Genomic DNA, 24,550 nt, shown 5'->3' on the forward strand with positions numbered 1-24,550 from the left:
TTCAAGATTAGTTGAGGTAGGCTTCCATTGTATGGCTCTACCTTGAAATTTATAGGACCTTCAAACAAATTCAATATACAATTAGCACAATCAAACCACTCCCATTAGTAAGCTATCTGTTAAGTTAATTCAAATATTCGTGTGAAAATTATGGATTAGTGATTAGTTTAGAGGGTTACCGGATTCAAATTCTTAGGTTAATGGTGTGAAATGTTAAGAACCACGACTCTCCACAATAGTATGATATTGTCTACTTTGAGCATAAGCTCTCCACAATGTTTTTGATTTTCCCAAAATGCCTAATGTCAATGTTGATGTATTCCTTACTTATAAACTCATGATCATCCTTTTACTTAGCCATTGTGAGACTCCCTCCTCAACAATCCTCTCCTCGAACTAAATACACCATAGGGACTCCCCTGAGACCTACAAAGCCCTCGAACTAATGGACTAAGTTAAAAGCATGACACTAATACCATGTTAAGAATCACAACTCTCCATAATGGTATGATATTGTTCACTGATACCATGTTAGTTTCTTCGATGGCGTTGGGGCTCTAGCCCCAGACTTTGGGCTGATTCTACTATGTTCTTAACATCAAGTTCAAGCCATTAAACTATGAAACTAATTAGAGGGCAAATCTTAACGTAGAAATGTGATTTATTACTATATGGTCGTTTATGAGAACTGAGCAGCACACAGAGAGCAGAGCCCACAGAGAGCAGAGATATCTATACATTTAAATAAAAGTGAGAAAGAAGATGGAGTGTTACCAACTTCAAAGGCAAGCCCACAGAGAGCAGAGCAACCAGGGCCGCCGGTAAACCAAGTCATCAGAGGATCAGTTTTGGGGTTTCCTTGGGACTTGACAAAGTAATAAAACTGCTGAACTTCCTCCGAATCGCCCACTCCCACATATCTGTTCCATTTCCACAAAACCTTACACACAACGCTAACTAATACCCATTTAACACACAATACAACAAGAAAAGGAAGCAAAACGAACCCAGTTTCGAGCTCAAATGGCAGAGGACCTGGGAATCCAGGCAGATACTTCACAGTCCAAGATGAAGCTGCGGCAGCGGAGGAGACCACCAGAAAAAGAAGAACAGGGAAGAAGAAGAAGACAACAGACCACCGGAAAACGGGAGTGGCCATCGGAGAAATTCAAAACTCACCCCAAACTCCAACCCGCGAAATGTGCTCCAGACCCACGTTTACGTTAATGTTTCGTTCTGTTTTATGGTCTACATTGTAGATACTACACGAATACCAATAGTGCAGCGTGTCGATGAATCCGTAACAGCGGTGGGATCCACTTCTCCGGGCAACAAAAAAAATCACGTGGAATATTGGTGAAATTTATTTACACAAATAATTTGAGCCACAATCTCCACCTACCACTTCCAAGTAACAGAATTTTTCTTTGTTTTTTTCTATAAAATAAATTTATTTTAGAAATAACATTTTATTACAAAAGAAAAATCACTCAATTTCATACCATAATAAACAACAAATTAATTTTAAATTTGATCACTCAAATACACAAACAAACCAAACAAATTATTATGTTTTTTATTTAGTTTAAGGGCACACGTGTCAATTTGTAATTGGTCACAAATTTTGTTATCATGTATTTTCTTTCATGAAAATTATTATTATTATTAAATTAATTTCAATTAAAAAAATATTCAAATGATTTAACTTAAAGTGTGTCGAATAAATTAGAGAAATACATGGATTAAAATTATATATATTTTTTAAAAAATAAAACTATATTTTTTTTAGGAATATATACTATTTGCATATTTCATACTGGGCCAGTGACCAATGAATTCAGAAAGCCCTTCACGTGCTGAGGCCCTATGAGGCCCAAAACCAAACATGGATCTCTGTTTATTTTGGACCAAGCCCATTTAAGAGATAATATGTGCTTTCTAAACCAAAAAAAAAAAAAAAAAAAAAAAAAAAAAAANAATTATATGAAAATAATAATTTCGTAAAAGAAATACAGCACCTTAATATATAATATATTAATCAATAATTTTGGGGTTACATCAATCGCTTTTTTATTTGACCAATTGACCATCCCTAAGTGCAACCCAGGGACCAGCTCGGACCAAATATATAAAAGAATACCCCACAAACAATTAATCAAATAAAAACACTTTATGAAAAAAAGAAAAAAAAAACCGGCATACACGTGTGGTTCCCGGTAAGACTACGGGCTATAACCGGTAATTGGCAGTCAAAAATCTCCATTAATTTATCGGTAATTAAAAAAGGTTTCATTTTTCATTTTTCATTTTTCTCTTTCTCAGTGCCTCCCATTCTTTGGTGTCTTAGATCCTCCAAAATTTCGTCTGACATTTTCTTTTATACAATTTTTTTTTATTTTTTTTTTTAGGGATTTTTCGTTGGGGGGTGGGTTTGAGGAAAGTGCACTGTTCTCAAGTATGAGTGATTTAGATTCATGGCATCGCTTTTGATTGCATGTTTTTTTGGGGGATTTTGATGATTTGGGCATTTTTGTGGAGCTTGGAGAGGCAGTGAGGTTCATTTGTGGTTACTGATGATGACGGCGGCGATGGTGAAGAAGAAGAAGAAGCCCTTTCTTCCGACCAACCAAGGGGTTCAGATGAAGAAGCTAAAGAATGCCCCCGTTCGCCATTTTTGCTGCTGCTTCTGATTGTTAGTGAGAAGAAAAAGATTGTGGAAGACAGAGAAAGTAAGAGAGAACCCTTTTTCTTTCCTTTTTTTTTTTTTTTTTTTTTTCCTGTTCTTTTGCCCCCCTTTTTATGATTCGCACATGTTTTTCTGTCATTGTGCTTTGGGTTGCTGAAAATGAATTCAATTGCTCGTTCTTGATGTTCTATTCCAGGGATTTTGGGTAAATTTTGTTCTCTGTTGAGATTGATTTGTTCTTTTGAGGGTTTTGGAAAATGCCGATGTACCAGCCGGAGCTGGGTGTGGGTGGTGGAGGGCAAGTTCTTGATGTGGAAACCGCCGTGAAAGATGGTATTCTCGGCGGCGGTGGGTTCATCTGCGAGGGTGGAATGGCGGAGAAATTGGATCTGAAGGAGATGGTGGAGGAGCTTGAGAACATAGAGGTTCCTTCGGTTTTTATCTGCCCAATTTCATTGGAGCCAATGCGAGATCCTGTAACGCTTTGTACAGGACAGACCTATGAACGTTCCAACATCATGAAATGGTTTTCTCTTGGCCATATCACATGCCCCACCACAATGCAAGAGCTTTGGGATGATTCAATTACTCCCAATAACACTCTTCACCAACTCATTCACAGCTGGTTTTCCCAAAAGTATTTGGCCATGAAGAAGAGGTCAGAGGATGTGCAGGGGAGGGCTCTCGAGCTCTTAGACACGTTGAAAAAGGTCAAGGGCCAAGCCAGAGTCCGAGCCTTGAAGGAGCTTCGACATGTCGTGGCTTTGAATTCTTCGACCAAGAACACCGTGGAAGACAATGGCGGTCTTGCTTTGATTTCTTCTCTGTTGGGTCCTTTCACATCCCACGCGGTTGGCTCCGAAGCCATTGGGATTTTAGTGAACTTGGATCTCGATGCCGAGACAAGGAGAAACCTCGTCCAACCCGCCAAGATTTCGTTAATGGTGGACATGTTGAACGAGGGATCCACAGACACCAAAATCAACTGCACCAGATTGATTCAAACGCTTCTCGATGGGGACGATTGTGGAGCGGACACTGTCTCAGGTCTAAGCCTGGTGGTTGGATTGTTAAGATTAATCAAAGAAAAACAACACCCAAATGGCGTTCTTGCTGGATTAAGATTGCTAAAAGCTCTGTGCTCCAAAGAACAAGTCANATAATTATTTAATACAATTAATGACACAAACGGATTCAGATCCCCCAACACAATCCAAACTTAATGAATACTGTTCCTTAATTTATATTTGTCTTAAAAAAAACAAAATCATATTTAAACATTTTACTTTAATAATTAATTTATTATTGGCTGATGGGTTGGAAAATCAGGTGTGTGGTTTGACCAGTCTCCTTCACAGCCAACAAAGTACTGACACGTAACCATGGGAACAGTGCGGGTCTGGACCTTCACACTGTTCTAGATCACCCGCAGGGCACCATTATTTTTCTATTTTCAATATTATAACACAATAATTCAAAATTAATAGAAATAATATTAATTAACGGTGAGATTATGAGATGGAAGTGGAAAGTTGAAATTAATTAAGCATAATTCCGTAACAAACCTAAATTAGGCTTTTAAATTCAAATTATTTAAATTTAAACAGTATACACATAAATTAAACCTTTATATCATAATTTAATTTTCTCTTTTTCAATTATATATTAAAAGTTTAATTGATGGAATATTAAATAGAGTAAATTAGCAAAAATGATTAAATATGTCTGTCTCCTCATAATTTATGGAATTTCTGGCAATTAAAAATTTGGTTGGTTTTTAAAATTATATGAAAATAATAATTTCGTAAAAGAAATACAGCACCTTAATATATAATATATTAATCAATAATTTTGGGGTTACATCAATCGCTTTTTTATTTGACCAATTGACCATCCCTAAGTGCAACCCAGGGACCAGCTCGGACCAAATATATAAAAGAATACCCCACAAACAATTAATCAAATAAAAACACTTTATGAAAAAAAGAAAAAAAAAACCGGCATACACGTGTGGTTCCCGGTAAGACTACGGGCTATAACCGGTAATTGGCAGTCAAAAATCTCCATTAATTTATCGGTAATTAAAAAAGGTTTCATTTTTCATTTTTCATTTTTCTCTTTCTCAGTGCCTCCCATTCTTTGGTGTCTTAGATCCTCCAAAATTTCGTCTGACATTTTCTTTTATACAATTTTTTTTTATTTTTTTTTTTAGGGATTTTTCGTTGGGGGGTGGGTTTGAGGAAAGTGCACTGTTCTCAAGTATGAGTGATTTAGATTCATGGCATCGCTTTTGATTGCATGTTTTTTTGGGGGATTTTGATGATTTGGGCATTTTTGTGGAGCTTGGAGAGGCAGTGAGGTTCATTTGTGGTTACTGATGATGACGGCGGCGATGGTGAAGAAGAAGAAGAAGCCCTTTCTTCCGACCAACCAAGGGGTTCAGATGAAGAAGCTAAAGAATGCCCCCGTTCGCCATTTTTGCTGCTGCTTCTGATTGTTAGTGAGAAGAAAAAGATTGTGGAAGACAGAGAAAGTAAGAGAGAACCCTTTTTCTTTCCTTTTTTTTTTTTTTTTTTTTTTCCTGTTCTTTTGCCCCCCTTTTTATGATTCGCACATGTTTTTCTGTCATTGTGCTTTGGGTTGCTGAAAATGAATTCAATTGCTCGTTCTTGATGTTCTATTCCAGGGATTTTGGGTAAATTTTGTTCTCTGTTGAGATTGATTTGTTCTTTTGAGGGTTTTGGAAAATGCCGATGTACCAGCCGGAGCTGGGTGTGGGTGGTGGAGGGCAAGTTCTTGATGTGGAAACCGCCGTGAAAGATGGTATTCTCGGCGGCGGTGGGTTCATCTGCGAGGGTGGAATGGCGGAGAAATTGGATCTGAAGGAGATGGTGGAGGAGCTTGAGAACATAGAGGTTCCTTCGGTTTTTATCTGCCCAATTTCATTGGAGCCAATGCGAGATCCTGTAACGCTTTGTACAGGACAGACCTATGAACGTTCCAACATCATGAAATGGTTTTCTCTTGGCCATATCACATGCCCCACCACAATGCAAGAGCTTTGGGATGATTCAATTACTCCCAATAACACTCTTCACCAACTCATTCACAGCTGGTTTTCCCAAAAGTATTTGGCCATGAAGAAGAGGTCAGAGGATGTGCAGGGGAGGGCTCTCGAGCTCTTAGACACGTTGAAAAAGGTCAAGGGCCAAGCCAGAGTCCGAGCCTTGAAGGAGCTTCGACATGTCGTGGCTTTGAATTCTTCGACCAAGAACACCGTGGAAGACAATGGCGGTCTTGCTTTGATTTCTTCTCTGTTGGGTCCTTTCACATCCCACGCGGTTGGCTCCGAAGCCATTGGGATTTTAGTGAACTTGGATCTCGATGCCGAGACAAGGAGAAACCTCGTCCAACCCGCCAAGATTTCGTTAATGGTGGACATGTTGAACGAGGGATCCACAGACACCAAAATCAACTGCACCAGATTGATTCAAACGCTTCTCGATGGGGACGATTGTGGAGCGGACACTGTCTCAGGTCTAAGCCTGGTGGTTGGATTGTTAAGATTAATCAAAGAAAAACAACACCCAAATGGCGTTCTTGCTGGATTAAGATTGCTAAAAGCTCTGTGCTCCAAAGAACAAGTCAAGAACTCAGTAGTGAGCATTGGGACAATCCCACAGTTGATTGAAATTCTCCCAAATTTCAGCCCCGAATCTTTGGAGCTAGCCCTTCACGTATTGGATTCAGTTTCATCCCTCTCCGACGGCAGGGTGGCCTTGAAAGACTGCCCCAAAACCATTCCAAATTTGGTGAAGTTGTTAATGAGAGTGTCGGAGAGCTGCACTCAGCTGGCTTTATCAATCTTATGGGCGGTCTGTAAACTCGCCCCTGAAGAATGTGCATCGCAAGCTGTGGAAGCAGGCTTAGCCGCCAAACTTCTTCTAGTGATTCAGAGCGGTTGCAATCCCGTTCTGAAACAACGCTCCGCCGAGCTTCTGAAGCTCTGCAGCTTGAATTACACAGCAACCCTCTTCATATCCAAGTGTAAGCTTACAAGAACAATACAATAAGGAAGAAGAAACAAAAACCCCAGCCAAATTAGAACACACCTTAAATTCTTCTTCTTCTTCCATCTGGGAATGAATGAATCAAGTGGGGGGGTGAGTGTTCGAGTCTCGCCATTGTAAATTTTTGTAGAGCTTTTTGTTGGCTATCAAATCAAATCAAATCTTGTATGATGAATAACAAATTATTACTATTATTATGAGTTTTTGGTGTTTGTCACAATTACTTGAAGAACTCAGATGATTAGTTCATGGACAATGGAACAGTTCGATTCCAATTCTAATTTAGTGTCAAATTTTGAACATTAGGAACAGTTAACAACAGGGTTAATGCAGGATCAAAGTAAAGGGAAATAATAATTAGAAGAAAAGAGAAAAAAAAAAAAAAAAAAAAAAAAAAAAAAAAAAAAAAAAAANGTACAGTCCCGATGAAGGGTCCCCCAAAGATTGAAACACTTTTTCATCTGTGTAAAAAAGAAAACAGGGCTGATTGAAAGTTTGGATATGATTGGTGATGAATGGTCAGAAAATTGGTCGGAAAATGTCTACCAACGAAATAAGCTTAACAGGATAAGGATCATCATCATTATCATAATGCTTCAATTATATTCCCTTCAAAACCGTTTATTGCCACAATAATTAATTTATATTCTTTTCATTTTATTTCTATTATAAGATACCAAGACCATACCAAAGGTTCAAAATTCAGATCTGACACCTGGTGACACAAATATTCATCTACATCTTTATGAGATGATCGCAGAATTTACTCCTCACCCTTAAAAGTGAAAATTATGTAGTTTTCATTACCTTTCATTTACTCGAGTGTTCGAAGACAGAAGGGTTAATGGAGCATGGAGAGGGATTTGTAGTGTTTGGATTGAGGGGGTCCTTCCCCCTCCTTTTGTTCCCACCAATGGGCACACGCAGTCAACTCCTTTCCACCCATTTGCAAAAAAAGGAAAAAGAAAACCCCAAACAAACAAATACAAATGAATTGTTTATGAAATGAAATGAAAATAAAAAGAAAAGGAAAAATTTGGTGAAAATTTGGAGAAACATTTGGTGGGGGAGATTTAAATTTTTTTGAAACACCACATTAAATGAGAAAATAAAGAGATGTCGCTTTTAAAATGGGTGTGTGGGCACATGGAGATGCCCTTAATATAGCTCGTATGTCAGCTCATCATTCAACCATCGCCAACATGTCCTCCAACTCTTCAAATAAAATATAATAATTTTAATCAAAATGTTTATAAATTAAAAAACAGAAATGCAAAAATAAATAATAAAACAGTCTTCCTTATTTTTTTATTTAATTTAAAAACAAGGATCATTTGGGACCACTATTTTGTCTTCTATTATACTAATGGTTGGATTTCTATTAGTGGTTCCTTGCGGAAACTTTCAAAATATATCCTTTTGATCAACTTAGTTTCCTTTATTAACCCTTTTTTATTTACTTTACTTTTTTTATTTATTTAAGCGTTAATTAGTGAATAAGACAATATTATCTTAAATATCTATTACATGTTTGTACCTCGTACTCGTATAACTACAAAAATCTAATTGGATAGGCCTATTATTCAAAAAATAAAAAATAAAAAAAATAATAAAATAAATTGAAAATTTGGGCCAAAAGTTGTTTGGGCCGGAGAACAGTGAAGCAAACGAAAATGTGGGCTGAAAGTTGTTTGGGCCGGAAAACAGTGAAAGCAAACGAAAATGTGGGCCAAAAGTTGTTTGGGCCGACTCAACAATTGGTCTAAATAGACTTAACAAGCTAAATAACAAAATTTAATTATGCATTTTAAAAAATGGCAAAAAGTAAAAATAGAAAAAATGGAATATTTTAATAATAAAACGTAATTAAATCTAAATTTATCATTTAAAATTCTACCAATTTAAACTAACACGCTGAATAAATTTACTATCACTCAATTTTAACCTTCACCAACGTAAAGAAGAAGAAGAAGGATAAAAAGAAAGTATAGTTTGGAAAATGTGGAAACGTAAAGAACAAATTAAAATAACCTTAAAATATAATTTAAGGAAAATATTCTTATAAATTAAAAATAAATAAATAATAGGCCGACCGATAAATAGCGCCAAATTAAGGGACCAAGTCTTAAGCAGTCACTTTCTTCACTTCACCATTCGAATTGGATACAATGTCGTGGTTGGCTCGCTCCATTGCCAACACCCTTCGGCTTGAAGACGAAGATGACGAACACAACGGTGTCGTTTCGCCCATTCACTCTGATCCTCCATCTCCTTCTCCGTCTTCCACTCCACGCAACCAGATGGAGTCCCAATCCGAACTCGACGACGAAGCATTATCTCGCCGCGTCAGAGGGGACTTGACTGAATTCAAACAAACCCTAACCCGCCAATTTTGGGGCGTCGCCTCTTTCCTGACTCTTCCGCCGCCTTCTCATCCCCGGTTGGATGGGGATCTCGCTGCCTCTTCCGATTGGAAGCCGTTCGAGGCGTTTAATCAGCCTGATCCGTCGATCTCCAAGGACGAAGTGGATCCGTCCGATCCGATTGAGGTCTTGAAGATGCGTTCGAACCATGAAGCGTATGCGAAATCCGGGGATTCACAGGGGGAATGCTACGAGGTGGATTGGGGAGATGTTGTTGGGATCACTGATGAAGTGCTGACGTTTGCCACCAACATTGCAATGCACCCTGAGACTTGGATTGATTTCCCAATTGACGAGGAGGAGTGCAACGATGGTATGTTTGTTTCGGTAATTTTGCTATCCAATTCGTTAGAAGCTTGTTGATTGAACTCCCTACAAAGTAGATACAGTTCTTTGGTCTTAATTTTATTCGTTTTCATCGGATATAGGACGAGGGTCATTGAATGGTGCGAATTCCACTAATAATCTTAGGCGCCATTGTTTTTGAATGAAATGTTAACTTGATGCTGGAATCGTTCATGGAATGATTTAGGAAATTCTTCTCCTCAAATGGAGACTTCAATGAAATGCGCCATTGTTTTTGATAGGAAGGATAAACCCCCTATTCAGTTCACTTACACTTGGTGAATGCTTCGCGAGTCTAAGTGATTGCCTTGCTATGTAACGTGTCAGTTTGTCAAGTGTTGAGAATCTCCCTTGTGTAGGTTGAAGCATGCACGAATCCTTTTCGTGATGTGGGACCCTTTTTCGAATATGACATGTATGAAGTGAACTCACACGTGTGAAGATAGCGAAGTGTTGTGCATTGAGGGAAAGACTTAGGTCTCTCCAAAACCTGGGCACTTGTTGGTTTTCCTTCATCTGTCAATATAATTAGCATCACATGTTACATTAGAGGCTTTATCAATTATGTTAATCATTTATAGTGCAAATACAGTGTTTTCGTCTTATACAATCAATTATAACCAAGTTTTTTAAACTTCAAGACTATACCTTACACTGAATTTAATCATAATTCCATCTCTTATGCTTGGATATGTAAGATAAATGAGAAAGAAATGTTATATGGTGATCCCACTTATATGATTAAATGTGCTGACTTTTATGTGGAAAATTTGGACTTTTTGTTGTTTAACTATATGTTCGTATGATGTTTTTTCACATTGTTGAACCCTGTATATTTATGTCTTTAGACCTTTCTTTTTCTTGTTTTAGATTTTGAAATGTCTGATGCCCAAAAAGAGCATGCTTTTACTATTGAACGTCTTGCTCCTAGACTAGCTGCTCTCAGAATTGAGCTCTGTCCTTGCCATATGAGTGAGAGCTACTTTTGGAAGGTCTATTTTGTGCTCCTGCATTCAAGACTCAATAAGCAGGATGCAGAGGTTTTATCTACTCCACAGGTTGACTACTCTTTCTTTCCGTTGACTTTTAACATCGCAATGGAACTTCTCTAGTTAAACTATGTACTTCCTATATTGTTACATGGTTGGCATGGTGGTGCAAATCATTAATTTAGGATCCCATGTATAGTTAAACGTACAAAAATTATCTATATGCCTTGGTACAGAAAAATTCATTTTATTCATATGACGTTCAAACATGTATTTTACTGTTTATATTGAGTATATCTGCTTCCTTTGATTGAAACGTTATGTTTGCGGTAGAATAAGGATTCTTCAAACTTGTAGGTAGCAGAAGCAAGATCAATGTGGATGCAGGAATTACAAAAGCAGACCAAGCCAGAGTCCTACTGGTGTGGAAGAGACACTTTTGAGTTAAAAGACAGCTGCGATATGCTGCAGGAAGACGGTAGTCCCATGGCATTCCATGATAATCATTCTGGATTGAGGCAGCCTTGGACATTGATGTCTGAGCCAAGACATTATGAGACTGAGAAATATCAAATAGAGAGTTCTGAGACGCAATTCATCGATAAGTCTGTTATTGTTGAAAAACCTATAAGTAAGAACGAGGATAGAAACTCCACGATTGGGCCTTCTTCAAAATTCCTTGTTCAGAACTACGAGGATGAGTCAGACAACGACTGGCTAGAGGAAGACTCTGAGTTGGGTGGTTGTAATAAGACCATCCTCCCTCTTGAGAACGAAGAAGAAATTTCTTTCAGTGATCTCGAGGATGATGATATGGTTCTGCCAGCTAAATTCAAGACTGCTTCCAAATAATAGGGAAGTTCAACAACAAAAGAACAAAAGAAAAAAGAAATCAAGGTGTTGGTTCAAATTGTGTATGCTTTGCTGATGAGTGTAAATGAATTACAAAGTCAGTCTGACAAGATTGTTGGTCTGCCGATACCGAGCCCATAAAGCCGTCTGAAATTGCATTAGTGGGTTGGGTGACAAGATTGTTTGTAAATGATATGAATGATCATTCCAGTTCGGAAGAGTGTATCTTGATAATGTGTTTGTGTTTGGTTTCTTGTTTGGGAATTGTGTAAATTATGTATCAGTAAATAGACAAAAAGGGAAAACGGAATACCCTACGATGATTGTCCTCATCCTTCTGGTCTGTCAGGCGTTCCAGGATACCCAGAACTCTTCTTCTGTCAGGATTGGAGATTCATTGTAAGCTGTCTGACAGAAGAAACCGCTAAAAACAGCCAAAGGAGCCACCGAATTATGTAACTGAGGCAGTTGAGGAGGGTTCCGTTGGGTTTCTGTATTTGAATTTTAAAGTGAAAGAGGGCTTCGTTTTGAATGAAGTTACGTCTCTGTCTCGTCCATTACAGGTATCGGTATGTACAGAAGGACCGTAATGGGCCATTTTCTTATTCTCATTTCATCGCTGTACTCTTACCCTTCTCTACTCCATGAAGCTATTATGCTATATAGCTTTAGTTGTCATACTCGCAGATATGGCTTTGTTCCAATCCTGTTGCCGTGGGAATGCAAGTTGGTCCATTATTGTAGTACTTGAATATTAGCTAGTTTGTATAAAATTGATATCAGGAATTGAACGGAAGCGTAGTGTCCACAATCACTCTGGATAAGATTTGTTCTGTTTTTGTAAGTGAGAAAGAAGACAAGCAGGATAAAGAATTGTAGGATGACAGAAACGGAGGACAGGGAAAGTGCAACAGAAACGGGAGTGGCTAAAAGAGTTCCTTTTTTCTTTCGTAAGGGAAATCATTGTCAACCACTCATATTTTCAGCATTTAACAAATGTCCAGAAGCTGTGGAGCAAATAAAATAACTCAAAAGAGTTTCCAAGAATTTTTTTTCTTCTTCTTTTTCTCGTTTTCGGGTTTTAAAATAGGAATGTTTTATTTTCCTCTTTAATTGATGTGAGATCTCACAATAATATCCGATAGCAATGGGCTGAGCTATTACAAATGGTATTAGAGCCGTGTGCTAAGGACGCAAGTCCTCAAAGATTGTGAGATCCAACATTGATTAGAGAGGAGAAGGAAGCGATGAGTTTGAGCTGTTACAAATGGTATCAGAGTCTGTTACCAGGCGGTGTGCTAAGGATGCTAGTCATTCCAGAACCTCTAGTAAACACGTTTTAAAACTTTAAGGGAAAGTCTCTAAGGGAAACCTAGAGGACAATATTTGTGTGAGGCGGCTGTTACTTCTTATTACACTTATTAAATTAAACAATTTAAAATGTTGAGTTGATTTCAATTTTAGGGTTTGAAAAATGTAACAAACTCCATAAATTAATAAATTAAGATTACTTTGTATAAATTAGCCTATTTAATTGAAGACAAATACGGTTGGTTTGGTATTTAAATCATAAATGACATTAAATTTAACCAGAAATGGTAATAATGCTAATAATAATGCCATCAATTTAGAAATGTCTCATTTTAAACAAAAAAAAAAAAAAAAAAAAAAAAAAAAAAAAAAANTGAAAATTAAACATTTGTTGCAATTTTGTTTAAATCATTACTAAATTATTCTTCAACTGTACAAAGAATGACAGTTGAATGAGTCTAGTTTGCCTAACTTAAAAAATATTCAATTAAAAAATATACTTATAATTCAATAAAATAGAAAATTTAGAATAAAAATAGACAAAATATTTAGTTTTTTTTTTAATAAAAAGGATATTTTACTTGTAAATATTTCAGATCACGCGATTCAACACCAATATTTTAGCATGATCCTAACGCAATTGTCATTCTGATTGGTCGTTTCATTCTCATCTGCGATTTTGGTGTTTCCGTGTAAGAACGGTAAAACCGACTCGTAGATGAACTCGTCTTCCAATTCCTTCTGTTCTTATTTTTCTTCTTAAACTTTATATTTTGTGTAAGCAGATGCCATTCTAATCCTATCGTATCATATTCCTAACAAGGATCCCGAACCCCAACGCTCATTTCAAGCCAATCACCTGTACTCACCTTCCTTCCATGTTCTGTTGCTATTCCCACTTGCCGCCAATTGCATCTTCTCTGGAAATTTACGATTTCTTCTAGGTTTGACCCCTCCATCTTCATTGACTTCGTACAACAACCCCAAGCAGGTTTGCGATTCTGTTTTATTTATCGGATTTCTTCTGTTCCCATTCATCGAGACGGAAAACTCAACAAATCTGGGTTTCGCCATTTTCGTTCTATTTCGAGCATTTCAATCTCAAATCTAGGTTTCGGTTTGATTTGGGTTCTAGGGTTTTTTTGAGTCTCGCTCTCGCGTCATGGATTCTGAACTGGTTAGAAGGGGGTTGGGATTCTCTCAGAGAAGAAAGAAATGGCTTATTCTATTGACTGTCATGGGGGTTTCTGGTTACGGTGCTTACAAGGTCTATCATTTGCCTTCTGTCGAGAGGAGGAGGAAGAAGTTGATGAAGCTCTTGGGCGCCATGATTTCCGTTGCTGAAATGGTTGCGGATTCTTCTGAAGCTATTGGAGTAGTTTCTAAGGACTTGAAGGAGTTTCTGAAATCTGATTCCGACCAGATTCCCAACAGCTTGAAGCAAATTTCCAAAATTGCGAAATCTGAGGAATTTTCGGAGTCTCTGGAAAAGATCACCGAGGCATTTACGATTGGAATGATGAGAGGTTATAAATCTGTGTCAAAGAATGAACAAAATGCGGAGGCTGGTTTGGCGAATTCGAGCTTTACTTCTGATGTCGTTGAGAAGCTTTTCTCAACAGCTGGGACTGGTTTTGCGTCTGTTGTGGTTGGAAGTTTTGCAAAGAACTTGGTTATGGGATATTACTCGATCCCTGGATCAGTTGATGATGCAAGTCGAAATTCAAGTTCTTACAAATCTGGATCTGAATTTCCAGACGTGCCCAGATGGGTAACTGTGGCCTCCAATGAGAAAAGCAAAAATCTTATAGCGAATTGCATACAAGTTTTTGTTAGCACCGCAGTTGCTGTATATCTTGATAAAACAATGGATGTTAATGTGTACAATGATTTGTTTAGTGGATTGACCAATCCCACGCATCAGGACAAGGTGAAGGACATGCTTGTTTCTGTTTGTAATGGCGCTGTGGAAACTCTAGTAAAAACATCTCACCAGGTATTGACAAGCTCGCGATCGCCTTCGAAATTGAGTCCGGTTTCATCCTGCAATGGACTGTCGAAGATAGGAGACAACCCCTTTTCTGAAGGAGCATATCCAAAGAAGATGGCCATGGCCAGCTCAAATGAGGATAGCCAAAATGGGTGGGTTGGCGCGGTTTCATCTACTTTGGCAGTTCCTAGAAATCGTAAGTTTGTGCTTGATTTAACTGGTAGGGTGACCTTTGAAACAACAAGATCTTTTGTGGAATTTTTGTTGTGGAAGCTCATGGATGGTCTGAAGAGAAGTCTTGATATAGTTCATGATGAAGTTGTGGGTAGGGGATTGCAAGTCATCAGATACTTCAGCGCTAAGTCTTCTGTCCTTGTTACAATTTGTTTAGCATTATATCTACATGTTTTTGGTGGCACCAGACTTCTGTTACCTGCATAATATAGAGCCGGATGAAGTTAAAGCAAGCCACTTAGATTAGAAAGTATATACCATTGTTGCACTTAGGGAAGGTTTTGTACTTTCTCCATATCATTCAAATTTTAATGACGATGATACTTCTTGAACAAATATATATATGAGAACTAAGCAATGAGTGTGCCTAGACCTTCTTGTTGGAGCAATGGGAGTCAAATCACTGACAACGAAACTACTTCCACCTTTTCTGTCTATTTAGATTGTAAGGTTTTGAAGCTCATGTCTGTGATTGGGGCAGTTTGACAAAAAATACAGTATTCCTTAGATAGTTTGCATTGCTGCAATGATATAAAGGCGTGTTAGCTCTGATTCTCTGGTTTTTCTACAAGATGCTTTCCATATGTTCTAATATGACTTGGAAACATAATGCAATTTCATCCATTGTTCAAAATACTCAATGGATCATAGCAAGTTCTCAATGATGCATGTTTCATTCTCTTTCTCTCTACTTAGCATGGCGTACTTTAGAATATAGGCAGCTTCATGTGATTTTTATTTTTGTTTCTCATAAGACGTACAAGTTTCTTTGTCTGTTGAGCTGTCCACAGAGATCTCTCCAATTATAGCTGTTCTATGAGAACATGCAAGTCCTTGCGAAAAGCTCATATTATTTTAGCATTCCTCACTAGAGGACAGATTTTGTTGTTCTTGGCATGTGGGCTACTCATCCTGTTAAGCTTGTTCTTACAGAACTATTTTGCAGAGCCCTAGGCTATTTTCAACTGTATTGCAGATCACAAGGAGTTTTTTTTTTTTCTTCTTTCTGAAACTAAATGGGATGTTCTTGATAAGACTGCGCACACCATATTGGATGTCTCGTTTGCCAGATACTGATGCAGGGGGAGGGCAACTTCCTCAACATACTCTACACCGACAATGGATCAAGTTCTTTCCAATTGGCATTTCTTTTCCAGTAGGTTTGCTCATAGGTGAGAAGGTGGGTCATGATGATGTGCATTTTTTAGCATTTGGGTCTCATGATTACTATCATCCCATTCTTTTATCATTAATGTCCACTTTTGTTGTAACATTTGTTTATGCAAGTAGCTCTTTAGAATCATGCTTTCTAGTAATAGAGATATAGGGGCCGATGGATTATGATTTCCTTTACCCATCATGTAATAGCCTAATAGCCTAAGTCTAAGTCCACCGCTAGCAAATATTGTCTTATTTCCCTTTTAAACTTCACCTCAAGGTTTTTAAAACGCGTCTACTAGGGAGAGGTTATAAAAAATATTTGTTCCCCTCTCAAACTGACGTGAGATCTCATAATCCACTCCCCTTAGAGGCCCTGCGTCCCCGTTGGCACACCGCCCGGTGTCTGGCTTTGATACCATTTGTAACAGCTCAATCCCACTGTTAATAGATATTGTCCTTTTTGGGCTTTCCCTTCCGAGCTTCCCCTCAAGGTTTTTAAAACACATCTATTAGGGAAAGGTTATAAGGAATGTTTTTTTCCCTCCCCAACCGATGCGGGATCTCACATCACCTCCTTAAGACGACCTCCTTGTTCCTTTTCCTACTAACCTCAAATATATTGGAATGCCCCATTGTCTTCACTTTTCATTATTAACAGAAAAACCATCCCCACTTTTCAAGTTAAATATGTATTGTTTCAGATTCATTTTCCAACCTCCTGGAAATTTCTGGTATTTTGACTGATATTATTATTTATGCTTCCATCATATTTTGGTAGAATTATGAAGAGAGAGAGAGAGAGTAGAAGCTGAAGTGAGAAGGAAGGATGATAGGGCAGCTGCCAGCTATAAGAGGCGGCAAATACATTCGTGCAGGCCCCATAGGACCATTGAGGGTATGGCATAATCTTACAAGCTGCTTTCAAATTTGCTTTTGTTTTTGTTTTACTGCCTCTGATTTTGAATGTGTCTTTGTAATTGTATGAGCCCAAATCATGATTTGCCTTTGCACGTTTTGTTAGGCAACTTTTGTTTATCTTTTTCTTCTATAAAGATCAATGTTTTGAGATTAATTTCCACTGTTCTTTCAACAAGATTTATACCACCAAATTTGTCGGCAATTTAACTGTGTCAAGGGCATGCTTCAAAATTCAACCCTTAATTATTAAAACAGGGTCGGTAGAAGATGCTTGTTTGGAACTTATAAGCTGCTATTGCTTGGAGCTTTCATAACTCTGTCTCTGTCTCTGCCTCTGATTCTGATTCAGCCACAGACAGCGCTTCAAATTTGATCTTTCATGGCTGCCATTACTTCCACCTGCAGTAGCTTCTTCTCCATCAGATCAAGTTCTATGGAGCCAAGAGTAAGAACTTCTTCACCAAGCCATGCCTCTCCAGCATGTGGGAAGCTTGATGGTGTGGCAACTTGGCTCATCAATGGCTTTGTCACAGCTTTCTTTGGATCCTTGGAACGATGCTCTTGTATTCGTATTGCCACGGCTGAGGATGACGGCGATGAGGCAAACGACACCCCCTTGATTCCAAACGACGGGAATCTTCAACAGGACGGCGCTGCTGCTGGCCGGAGGAGGACTGTTAAAGGCAAGAAGTGTCAGCCACTTGTAGATGCAATCTAATGAGCTGCTTCTTATCTTGTATAATCCAAATCAAAAAGCTCCTCCTTTTCTTGGGTAAGTGATATATAGGAGCTTCTGAATCTGAGAAATTTGCTGCTTTTTTGTAAGTTTTGTGGAGATGAAATCAACCCAAATTACTGCTTTAGAGTCTAAATTAAGAACTTGAATGTCTGAACTGCTTCAATTCATTCTCAATCTGCATTAATTACTATAATAACAATTCAAGTGCTCTTTTTCCACTTGGATTCACCAATGGATTCATATCTCAATTCATACGATCGAGCATTTTTTTTTTCCTTTGATTTTTGAAAAAATTATCTTTCCAAATTTCGAAACATAAAAAGAAATTAATAAAGAAAAAGGGTGGAGGGCCTGGGGCCATGATTTTAAATAATGTTGTAAAAATGGGAGTGATAATGTCATGCATTATTTAAATAAAGTAATGCCTTTCACTTTTATCGCCAACAACCAGCGGGGAATCCAAAGAAAAAACGAAGCAATATTAGAGATGATTAAATAGTAATAACAGTGGGCATAGTAAAATAATCAACCATTATAATTAATGTTAATAACTATTATTACGTTATTGTTAAATGGATTAAGAGATTTATTCATCTATTTATATGTTTCCTTTATGAATATGTGTCAAGAACGGAAAATATGTCGATCAAAAGATTAAAGGGGACATGTTCCTCGGCTCAACTAATTTAGGGCGCATCCTCTCCTTTATACTAGTCGGTCTTTCTTTAGTTTACCCGAACTATATAGTGTAACAACTCAAGTTCACCGCTAACCGATATTGTTAGCTTTAGCCCATTACATATTGCCGTGACCTTCACTGTTTTAAAACACTATCTACTAGAGAGAGGTTTTCACACCCTTGTAAATAATACTTTGTTACTCTTTTTAACCGATGTGAGATCTCACAATTCACCTATCTTGGGAGCCCATCATTCTCGCTGGCACACCGCTGAGTGTCTATCTCTAATACCATTTGTAATAGCCCCCAACTCACTGCTAACAAATTATGCTTTGTCACCGTCAGCCTTATGATTTTAAAGCATGTCTACTAGAGACAAGTTTCTACATTTTTATAAGGAATGTTTCATTTCTTTCTCCTACCGACCTGAGATCTTACGTATGTTCCATTTGGGCCTAAGTTAGTTTGCACTCAAGCCCAACAATGAAAGCCCATTAACCTCTCCATCGTCGTAGTACCACTAAGAAACAAAAATCTGAAAACCAGGTTGTTTTTGTTTCAGAACACTGCTTCAAAGAAACCAAGAAACCCTATCCAAAAGAAATCCAGTGTTTTTGGTTTTTAGTTTGCAGCACATGAAGCCGACTGATAAAAGAAGGAAAAATTAGGCCAAAAGCCAATGGTTTATGCCATTAAATATACAAATAGCCTCACACTTTTTTTTTTTTTTCCCCTTAAAAACAAGAAAAAAACCACCTTTGCCGTCCATGCATGTTAGCCTCCACTCCTACAAATACACTAACATCAAATTTAACTAAAAAAACCGCCCAAGTTTCCGACATTTAACTGCGCTAAACTGTCGTAGGGAATATATTGGGGTTGCTTAGATTTGAATTTGCAAAGCTTTTTGAATAATAAAATGATGGTTCTTAAAAATTGAAGCTTTTGCATGTGAGTTTGAGGATGATGGGCACAATATTGGGCTTTGGTAAGCTTACCCTTTTCTTTTTTCTCCATTTCTGAAAAAGGGTTTTTGTCTAATCTGTCGTTTTTTTATCTGATTCTTCGTGGTTAAGCTAAGAGAGCTCATCTTCTATCCTTCTGAGGAGAAAACCAGAACAAAAATGGGTGACCCCACTACCAAATTTATCCCTTTTTCCACCAAAAAGATAATCAAATCGGCTGCTGATCTTCATCAATGCCGCTCTGCCTTTCTTTTGACAAATGTGCGCTCGTCCTCTAAAGTTCACTGCTTTTTGATGGGTCCTATGGGTTACCCAAGAAGAGGAAGGAAGAGATAATCTCCCTCCTTGGTATCACTATTATAATCCTTCCTTTAATTCTCTCCACCCTTCAACTTTTACCAACAACTTTACACCCGCCATACCAGCCACCTCCTAGATTCTACCTCCCCCCTTTTTACCACTAACAATATTCTACTACCAACATTTCTATTCAAATTTTTTAAATGCATTAACTACGCCTTATAAAGAATATTCCGTTCATCTCCCTAACTAATGTTAGATCTCACAATCTACCCTATTTGAGGCATTTCTTTCTCCAATTAATGTGGGACCCTCAATCCACTACCCTGAGACCCAGTGCCCCTTTTCCTTTGGGGCTCAGCCTACTCGTTGTAACATCGTCCGGTGTTTGGCTTTGATACCCTTTACAACAGCCCAAGCACACAGCTAGTAGATTAAGTGAAAATGACCATTTTCGCCCTCTGAGGGGCCAAGGTGTCCCCTCCCACTCCTCTTTAAATACCCATCTTCTCCTCTTCCTTCCTTCCCTTTTCCCTTTCTCTCTCATCTATAGCCTTCCTCTTTGAGCTACAACTCATTCTCTTTACCAATGTTCTATTCTGAAGAAGAAGCTGTCCGGTTTCGTAGGCCGGTTCAGGAATCTGGGTTCACACGGGCCGAAATCCAGGAGCTTTGGTCTCTGCTCGAAGATCCAGCCAGATCAAACTCCGGTTCGCAAGACTCGAGCCGAGCGGTCTCTTTGATTGACGACGAGAGGAGACGAAGGAGAAGGATATCGAACCGAGAGTCAGCGAGGCGGTTGAGGTTGCGGAAGAAGAGGCATTTGGAGAATCTAGGGGTTCAAACGGACCGGCTGAAGGTGAAGAACCAGGAGCTGAAAAGCCAACTGAACTTAGTGTTGAACCGTTATTGTATGGTACGAAGACAAAATGAGAGACTGTGGTCGGAATTTGTGGCACTTCATGCTCGCCTGTCGGACCTTTACCGGATTTCTGTTCCCATGCAGGAGAAGGAGAATTCATGCATGCAAATATCTTTCAATTATTACTCTTAAAAAAAAAAATTGAAGAAATTTCTTCATGAGAATGAAATAATAAATGTCACTTAGGATATTTATATTTTTATTAGTATTTGATGGGTATTTCAAATTCTAATGTGACATTGAAATGTAATATATATTATTCACCTTATTAATCTAAATTAAAATTAGTTTCTCTCTTCTTTTTTAATTCAAAATTAGGTGTGTGTGGAAATTAAAAATTAATCTTTGTGTTACAAGTTAATTATATCATATTAATTAATTTCATGGGCATATTATAGCCCTATTAAATAGGGTAGAGTATTTTTATTTTTATTTTATATCAAAATTTAAACATTGGATTAATTATACTCGTAACTTACCAACATTATTTTGTCACGCTATGATAAGAGATTCAAATGCAAAAAAAAAAAAAANTCAACGGTACCTGAAATGATAATCACATGACAGTTTGTAAACTACATGTATATATTAGTGAACCAAAATGAATATGATATGATAATTTGCTACGACATAGAAAATGAGAATTTACTATAATATCAAGAGTGATTCGTGTACGATGGTTTTCTTATTATCTCCATTCGAGAGATCTATCGTTTAATAATTCTTATATGAAATTAAATTATGAGTTTTTTTTCTAATTATAGTAAATATTGTATATTAACATTCCAATTTTTGACATCATATATCAATACCAAATAATTGTTAGAGTGAGCAGACAAGATAAATGTGTTGTCGAAGACTTATCCAATCCAAGTGCAAGGTATATTCTTAAATGACAGCCAAATACATGGGAGAACATCAAAGTTAGAGACATGGAAAATGATCGAAACCAAAGAATGAGAAACCAAAAAAGAAAAAAAAAAAAAAAGAAGGCAAAGATTTGATTTTCCACCAACAATAAAATAAAGAAGAAAAGAAAAAGTTGACAACAAAGTCTCTCTGCCTGTAATAGTAAATAAAAAAACACAAGCATTGCTTCGGCGAAATAACCTCAGGAATGCCGAGTGAGGTTGTTTTGTTGGGATAAAAAGGTATATGAGGCTTGGTTTTTGGTCGTGTCTGTTCTTTTTTATGTATATATTAATCAAAGAGTGGAAAAAAGCATGGGATTTTATGAGGAAGAAGAAGAGAGAAAGAAAAACCAAGCAGATAAAAAAGGTTTCAAAAGTTCATAGATTTTCTTTTGACTGAGAAAGCTATGGTCTCTTTGGATCGTGCAATATTAACAAAGCATATAAAGTGAAAGCTAAAGTTTGTCTCTCTTTCATTTGTGCTCCTACTTTGCAACAAGTTATCAACTCATGAGAAGATGAACACAACGCGTGGGGGTGTTCATTTTGCCAAATTAAAATGTTTCCTTTATTTTTGGATATGCAAATCTTTTAAAATATGGTTGGATATGACCCACGATCTAAATGTACCCAAACAAATATTAGCTTTAAGACCTAACTTAGCTCAACAATGCTTCGATCTAAACACTGTTGAACATAGCACCACTGCTTCGTCTCCATACCTCAACCATTGACTCGTGTAGACTTGTGCCCAGCTTCTTGTATTAACGACATTAAACTTAAAATCTATAAATAATATTGTGGATCAAAGTTTTGTGTGTATAAAGATTAGGAGTTTTCATGTGGGACCTTCAGTTTAGTTAGTGGTAAGAGAACTCTCTTTTCCAATATAGATTAGCTCAAATTTAGTTCTTGAACTTTTAAATTTGTGTCTAAAAGATTTTTGATGTGGGACAAACATGATCGGGACATCCAATATGTAGGACAAGCATGACCCTAAGTCAATGGAGTTTTCATGATCTCAATTTGTGTCTAAAGATCAAAAGTTTTCATGTGGGACAAGCATGGCCGGGACATCGAACATGCAGTCATTAGACAATACGCCTTGGACAAGTATGGTCATGACACTAGGTCAGTAAAGGAGAAGTACATGAATGAGGACAACTCGGACGAGTTTCCTCGGATTTTCATGTTAATGGATTCCTTGCCTGAACCAATTTCATGGCAGGATTGAAGATTTGACATCTCTTCCATTCCCCCAACAGCTTTACTTCTGAAAGAAATCTCAGATTCATCCATGCATGCAGGAAAGTGAAAGCAGGCTAATAAAATGATGGGCATGAAAGATAAGAAGAACTTCCATTGAACCAATTGCTTTTGGAATACAGTTCTTGAAACACAGCATAAACAAGTCCTCTGTAGCCTTTCTTTCACAACCACTAAAACTATACTTTAAAAAAAAAAACAAAAGAAAATATCAGTTAATCATTGACCAAATGGAGCTGAGGCAGCTGCATTGCTGTAATGAGGTCCTCCCTATATCTCAGTTTGCACGTACAATGAAAGGTGTAAACATTGAGAAGGCAACAGGCAAAGACAAGCAATGATTAGACACAAAAACTTACAAGAGAACAAAATCCATACAATTCTTAGCAGTTCATTGACATTTTTTACCTACCAATAAGCTTTGTTCTGTTCTATCCATCATTTGTTGATCTGCACCACATAATTGCCTTTGCTTATTGTTTATATGTTCTTCTTCCACTCTCCATTTGTATTTCAACCTCTCTTTTTCATAGAATCCATGACACCAACATCACCATTGAGACAACTTCTGCAAGAACAACAAGAACCTTTCGAGTTGGAGGATTACCTTTTTGAGAGAGAGTACTACTCGAGAAAGAGCTCGAGTCGGGGAAGTGGCTTTGCCTGCAGCGGTGGAAAATTAGACGGTGTTATGAAGTTTGGAAAGGGACTTGTTGAGATTAATAGGATGCTGAGGAATTCGTGTAAGAAGCTTCTCTCCATTCATAGGAAGCAGCAGCAAACTAAGGATGTGGGGGAAAATGGTTGGTTTTTTAGTGTCAGCTGCAAGAGAGTGGCAGAATCAGACAACTTTTTGTCTCCCTGCAGCTTCCAAGAGACGCTCAGCTCAGATAATGAACAAACATCTCCTTATCCTGCTAATTCATCAAGTTCAGACACTTCCGGAGCTCTACAACCCTGCAACTTACAAGTACTGAAGGTACTATCATTCTCTGTCAGTTTCAGTCCAAATCTATTTACAACTTATAAGTACTGAATGATCTGAACTTGTTTAGGACATAAAAACAGGGAAGAAGAGTCTAATTCCAGCGAGACCAAACAATGGCATTCCTCTACAGAAGCAAGTTTCAGAAGACTCAATTCTGTCAGCCACGCTCTGGCAGTTGCTTCTTTGCTCCGCAGCAACGGAGAAAACGAGTGGCACAGAGACTGCAGAGCTGCAAGAACTTGTAACGTCCAGCCCTGCAGCTCAGCTCATGATACCCAAAAGGGTAATACATCAAACAAAGCAGCTTCTTTTTGACTGTGTGAGGGAAGTGGTGGCGACCCATTCTAAGAAGGGCAGTCGGAAAGCCCGGAGGCTCATCTATGCGAAGGAAGCCAAAGGAAAAGAAGCAAACTTATCAAATTTAGTCTGCTCAGATTACTTGTTCTCAGCAGCAGAATGGAGGGATTTCAAGCCGCAGAAGCAGCTTATAGGGACAGAGATTGGAGAATTCATTGTCCAAGAGATCATTAATGAAGCTGTTACTGAACTATTTGATAATCTATGGCCATCAACCCTCTGGCTTCAACTATACCAAGATTCCAACACATAGATTTGCCAGATTCAACAGGCCAAAAAAAGGCATTCTTGATCAAAAACTCTAGACGATAACTAGTCGTCCTGTATGACAATATTTATTATCAACCAAAATAATGACTTATTGATTATGAAACAGTTAAGATCTACTTACACGACACATTAGAACATTAGACACGTACACATGTATTAAACAATCTATTCATA

The 24,550-nt window shown here is 37.8% G+C and overlaps 6 protein-coding genes and 1 long non-coding RNA gene across 9 annotated transcripts in view; 5 read left to right on the forward strand and 2 right to left on the reverse strand.

Moving 5' to 3' along the window:
- LOC111797000 (serine carboxypeptidase-like 7) overlaps positions 1–1,211 on the reverse strand; it is a 3,167-nt gene extending 1,956 nt beyond the window's left edge. The window contains exons 1-3 of the mRNA XM_023679842.1: positions 1,008–1,211; positions 775–920; positions 1–58 (exon numbers count right to left, since the gene is read on the reverse strand). The exon at positions 1–58 is cut by the window's left edge and continues 19 nt beyond it. Coding sequence (XP_023535610.1) covers positions 1–58; positions 775–920; positions 1,008–1,159 — 356 coding nt within the window. The 5' untranslated portion in view covers positions 1,160–1,211. The remainder of the gene's footprint in view (positions 59–774; positions 921–1,007) is intronic.
- Positions 1–13,073, reverse strand: part of LOC111797004 — a 15,270-nt gene extending 2,197 nt beyond the window's left edge. The window contains exons 1-2 of the long non-coding RNA XR_002815465.1: positions 13,063–13,073; positions 8,894–8,896 (exon numbers count right to left, since the gene is read on the reverse strand). This is a non-coding gene — a long non-coding RNA (uncharacterized LOC111797004). The remainder of the gene's footprint in view (positions 1–8,893; positions 8,897–13,062) is intronic.
- On the forward strand, positions 4,803–6,976 carry LOC111796999 (U-box domain-containing protein 30-like). The gene is made up of 2 exons (XM_023679841.1): positions 4,803–5,219; positions 5,373–6,976. Exon 2 carries the CDS (start codon positions 5,434–5,436, stop codon positions 6,757–6,759), a length of 1,326 nt encoding a protein of 441 aa, XP_023535609.1. The 5' UTR covers positions 4,803–5,219; positions 5,373–5,433; the 3' UTR covers positions 6,760–6,976.
- On the forward strand, positions 8,895–12,045 carry LOC111797002. Its single transcript, XM_023679847.1, has 3 exons — positions 8,895–9,492; positions 10,395–10,582; positions 10,871–12,045. The coding sequence occupies exons 1-3, from the start codon at positions 8,925–8,927 to the stop codon at positions 11,363–11,365; spliced, it is 1,251 nt and encodes a 416-aa protein (XP_023535615.1). The 5' UTR covers positions 8,895–8,924; the 3' UTR covers positions 11,366–12,045.
- A 208-nt stretch (positions 13,074–13,281) lies between the features above and the next one.
- On the forward strand, positions 13,282–17,892 carry LOC111797001 (protein PHLOEM PROTEIN 2-LIKE A10-like). Of its 3 annotated transcripts, none has more exons than XM_023679843.1 (3): positions 13,282–16,080; positions 16,840–16,956; positions 17,235–17,892. In XM_023679843.1, the coding sequence occupies exon 1, from the start codon at positions 13,839–13,841 to the stop codon at positions 15,105–15,107; it is 1,269 nt and encodes a 422-aa protein (XP_023535611.1). In that variant the 5' UTR covers positions 13,282–13,838; the 3' UTR covers positions 15,108–16,080; positions 16,840–16,956; positions 17,235–17,892. The 3 variants fall into 3 exon arrangements, with proteins under 3 accessions (XP_023535611.1, XP_023535614.1, XP_023535613.1); XM_023679846.1 differs by having other exon boundaries at positions 17,329–17,892; XM_023679845.1 differs by having other exon boundaries at positions 13,282–16,072.
- A 2,311-nt stretch (positions 17,893–20,203) lies between these two features.
- Positions 20,204–20,874, forward strand: LOC111797003 (basic leucine zipper 4-like). The gene has a single exon (XM_023679848.1). The coding sequence runs from the start codon at positions 20,252–20,254 to the stop codon at positions 20,714–20,716; it is 465 nt and encodes a 154-aa protein (XP_023535616.1). The 5' UTR covers positions 20,204–20,251; the 3' UTR covers positions 20,717–20,874.
- Positions 20,875–22,776: 1,902 nt separating this feature from the next.
- LOC111796841 lies at positions 22,777–24,496 on the forward strand. Its single transcript, XM_023679618.1, has 2 exons — positions 22,777–23,740; positions 23,817–24,496. The coding sequence occupies exons 1-2, from the start codon at positions 23,246–23,248 to the stop codon at positions 24,357–24,359; spliced, it is 1,038 nt and encodes a 345-aa protein (XP_023535386.1). The 5' UTR covers positions 22,777–23,245; the 3' UTR covers positions 24,360–24,496.
- Positions 24,497–24,550: the final 54 nt, after the last annotated feature.

The sequence above is a fragment of the Cucurbita pepo genome, chromosome LG06, assembly GCF_002806865.2.
Source record: "Cucurbita pepo subsp. pepo cultivar mu-cu-16 chromosome LG06, ASM280686v2, whole genome shotgun sequence".
NCBI lineage: Eukaryota > Viridiplantae > Streptophyta > Magnoliopsida > Cucurbitales > Cucurbitaceae > Cucurbita > Cucurbita pepo.

Excerpts from the sequence above, each read along its gene's own strand:
- LOC111797003 (XM_023679848.1), top strand. The coding sequence starts at position 20,252 with ATGTTCTATTCTGAAGAAGAAGCTGTCCGGTTTCGTAGGCCGGTTCAG.
- LOC111796841 (XM_023679618.1), top strand. The coding sequence starts at position 23,246 with ATGTTCTTCTTCCACTCTCCATTTGTATTTCAACCTCTCTTTTTCATA. Across the intron at positions 23,741-23,816 it reads GCAACTTACAAGTACTGAAG|GACATAAAAACAGGGAAGAA; the intron begins GTACTATCATTC and ends GAACTTGTTTAG.
- LOC111797001 (XM_023679843.1), top strand. The coding sequence starts at position 13,839 with ATGGATTCTGAACTGGTTAGAAGGGGGTTGGGATTCTCTCAGAGAAGA.
- LOC111797002 (XM_023679847.1), top strand. The coding sequence starts at position 8,925 with ATGTCGTGGTTGGCTCGCTCCATTGCCAACACCCTTCGGCTTGAAGAC. Across the intron at positions 9,493-10,394 it reads CGAGGAGGAGTGCAACGATG|ATTTTGAAATGTCTGATGCC; the intron begins GTATGTTTGTTT and ends TTCTTGTTTTAG. Across the intron at positions 10,583-10,870 it reads AGGTTTTATCTACTCCACAG|GTAGCAGAAGCAAGATCAAT; the intron begins GTTGACTACTCT and ends TCAAACTTGTAG.
- LOC111796999 (XM_023679841.1), top strand. The coding sequence starts at position 5,434 with ATGCCGATGTACCAGCCGGAGCTGGGTGTGGGTGGTGGAGGGCAAGTT.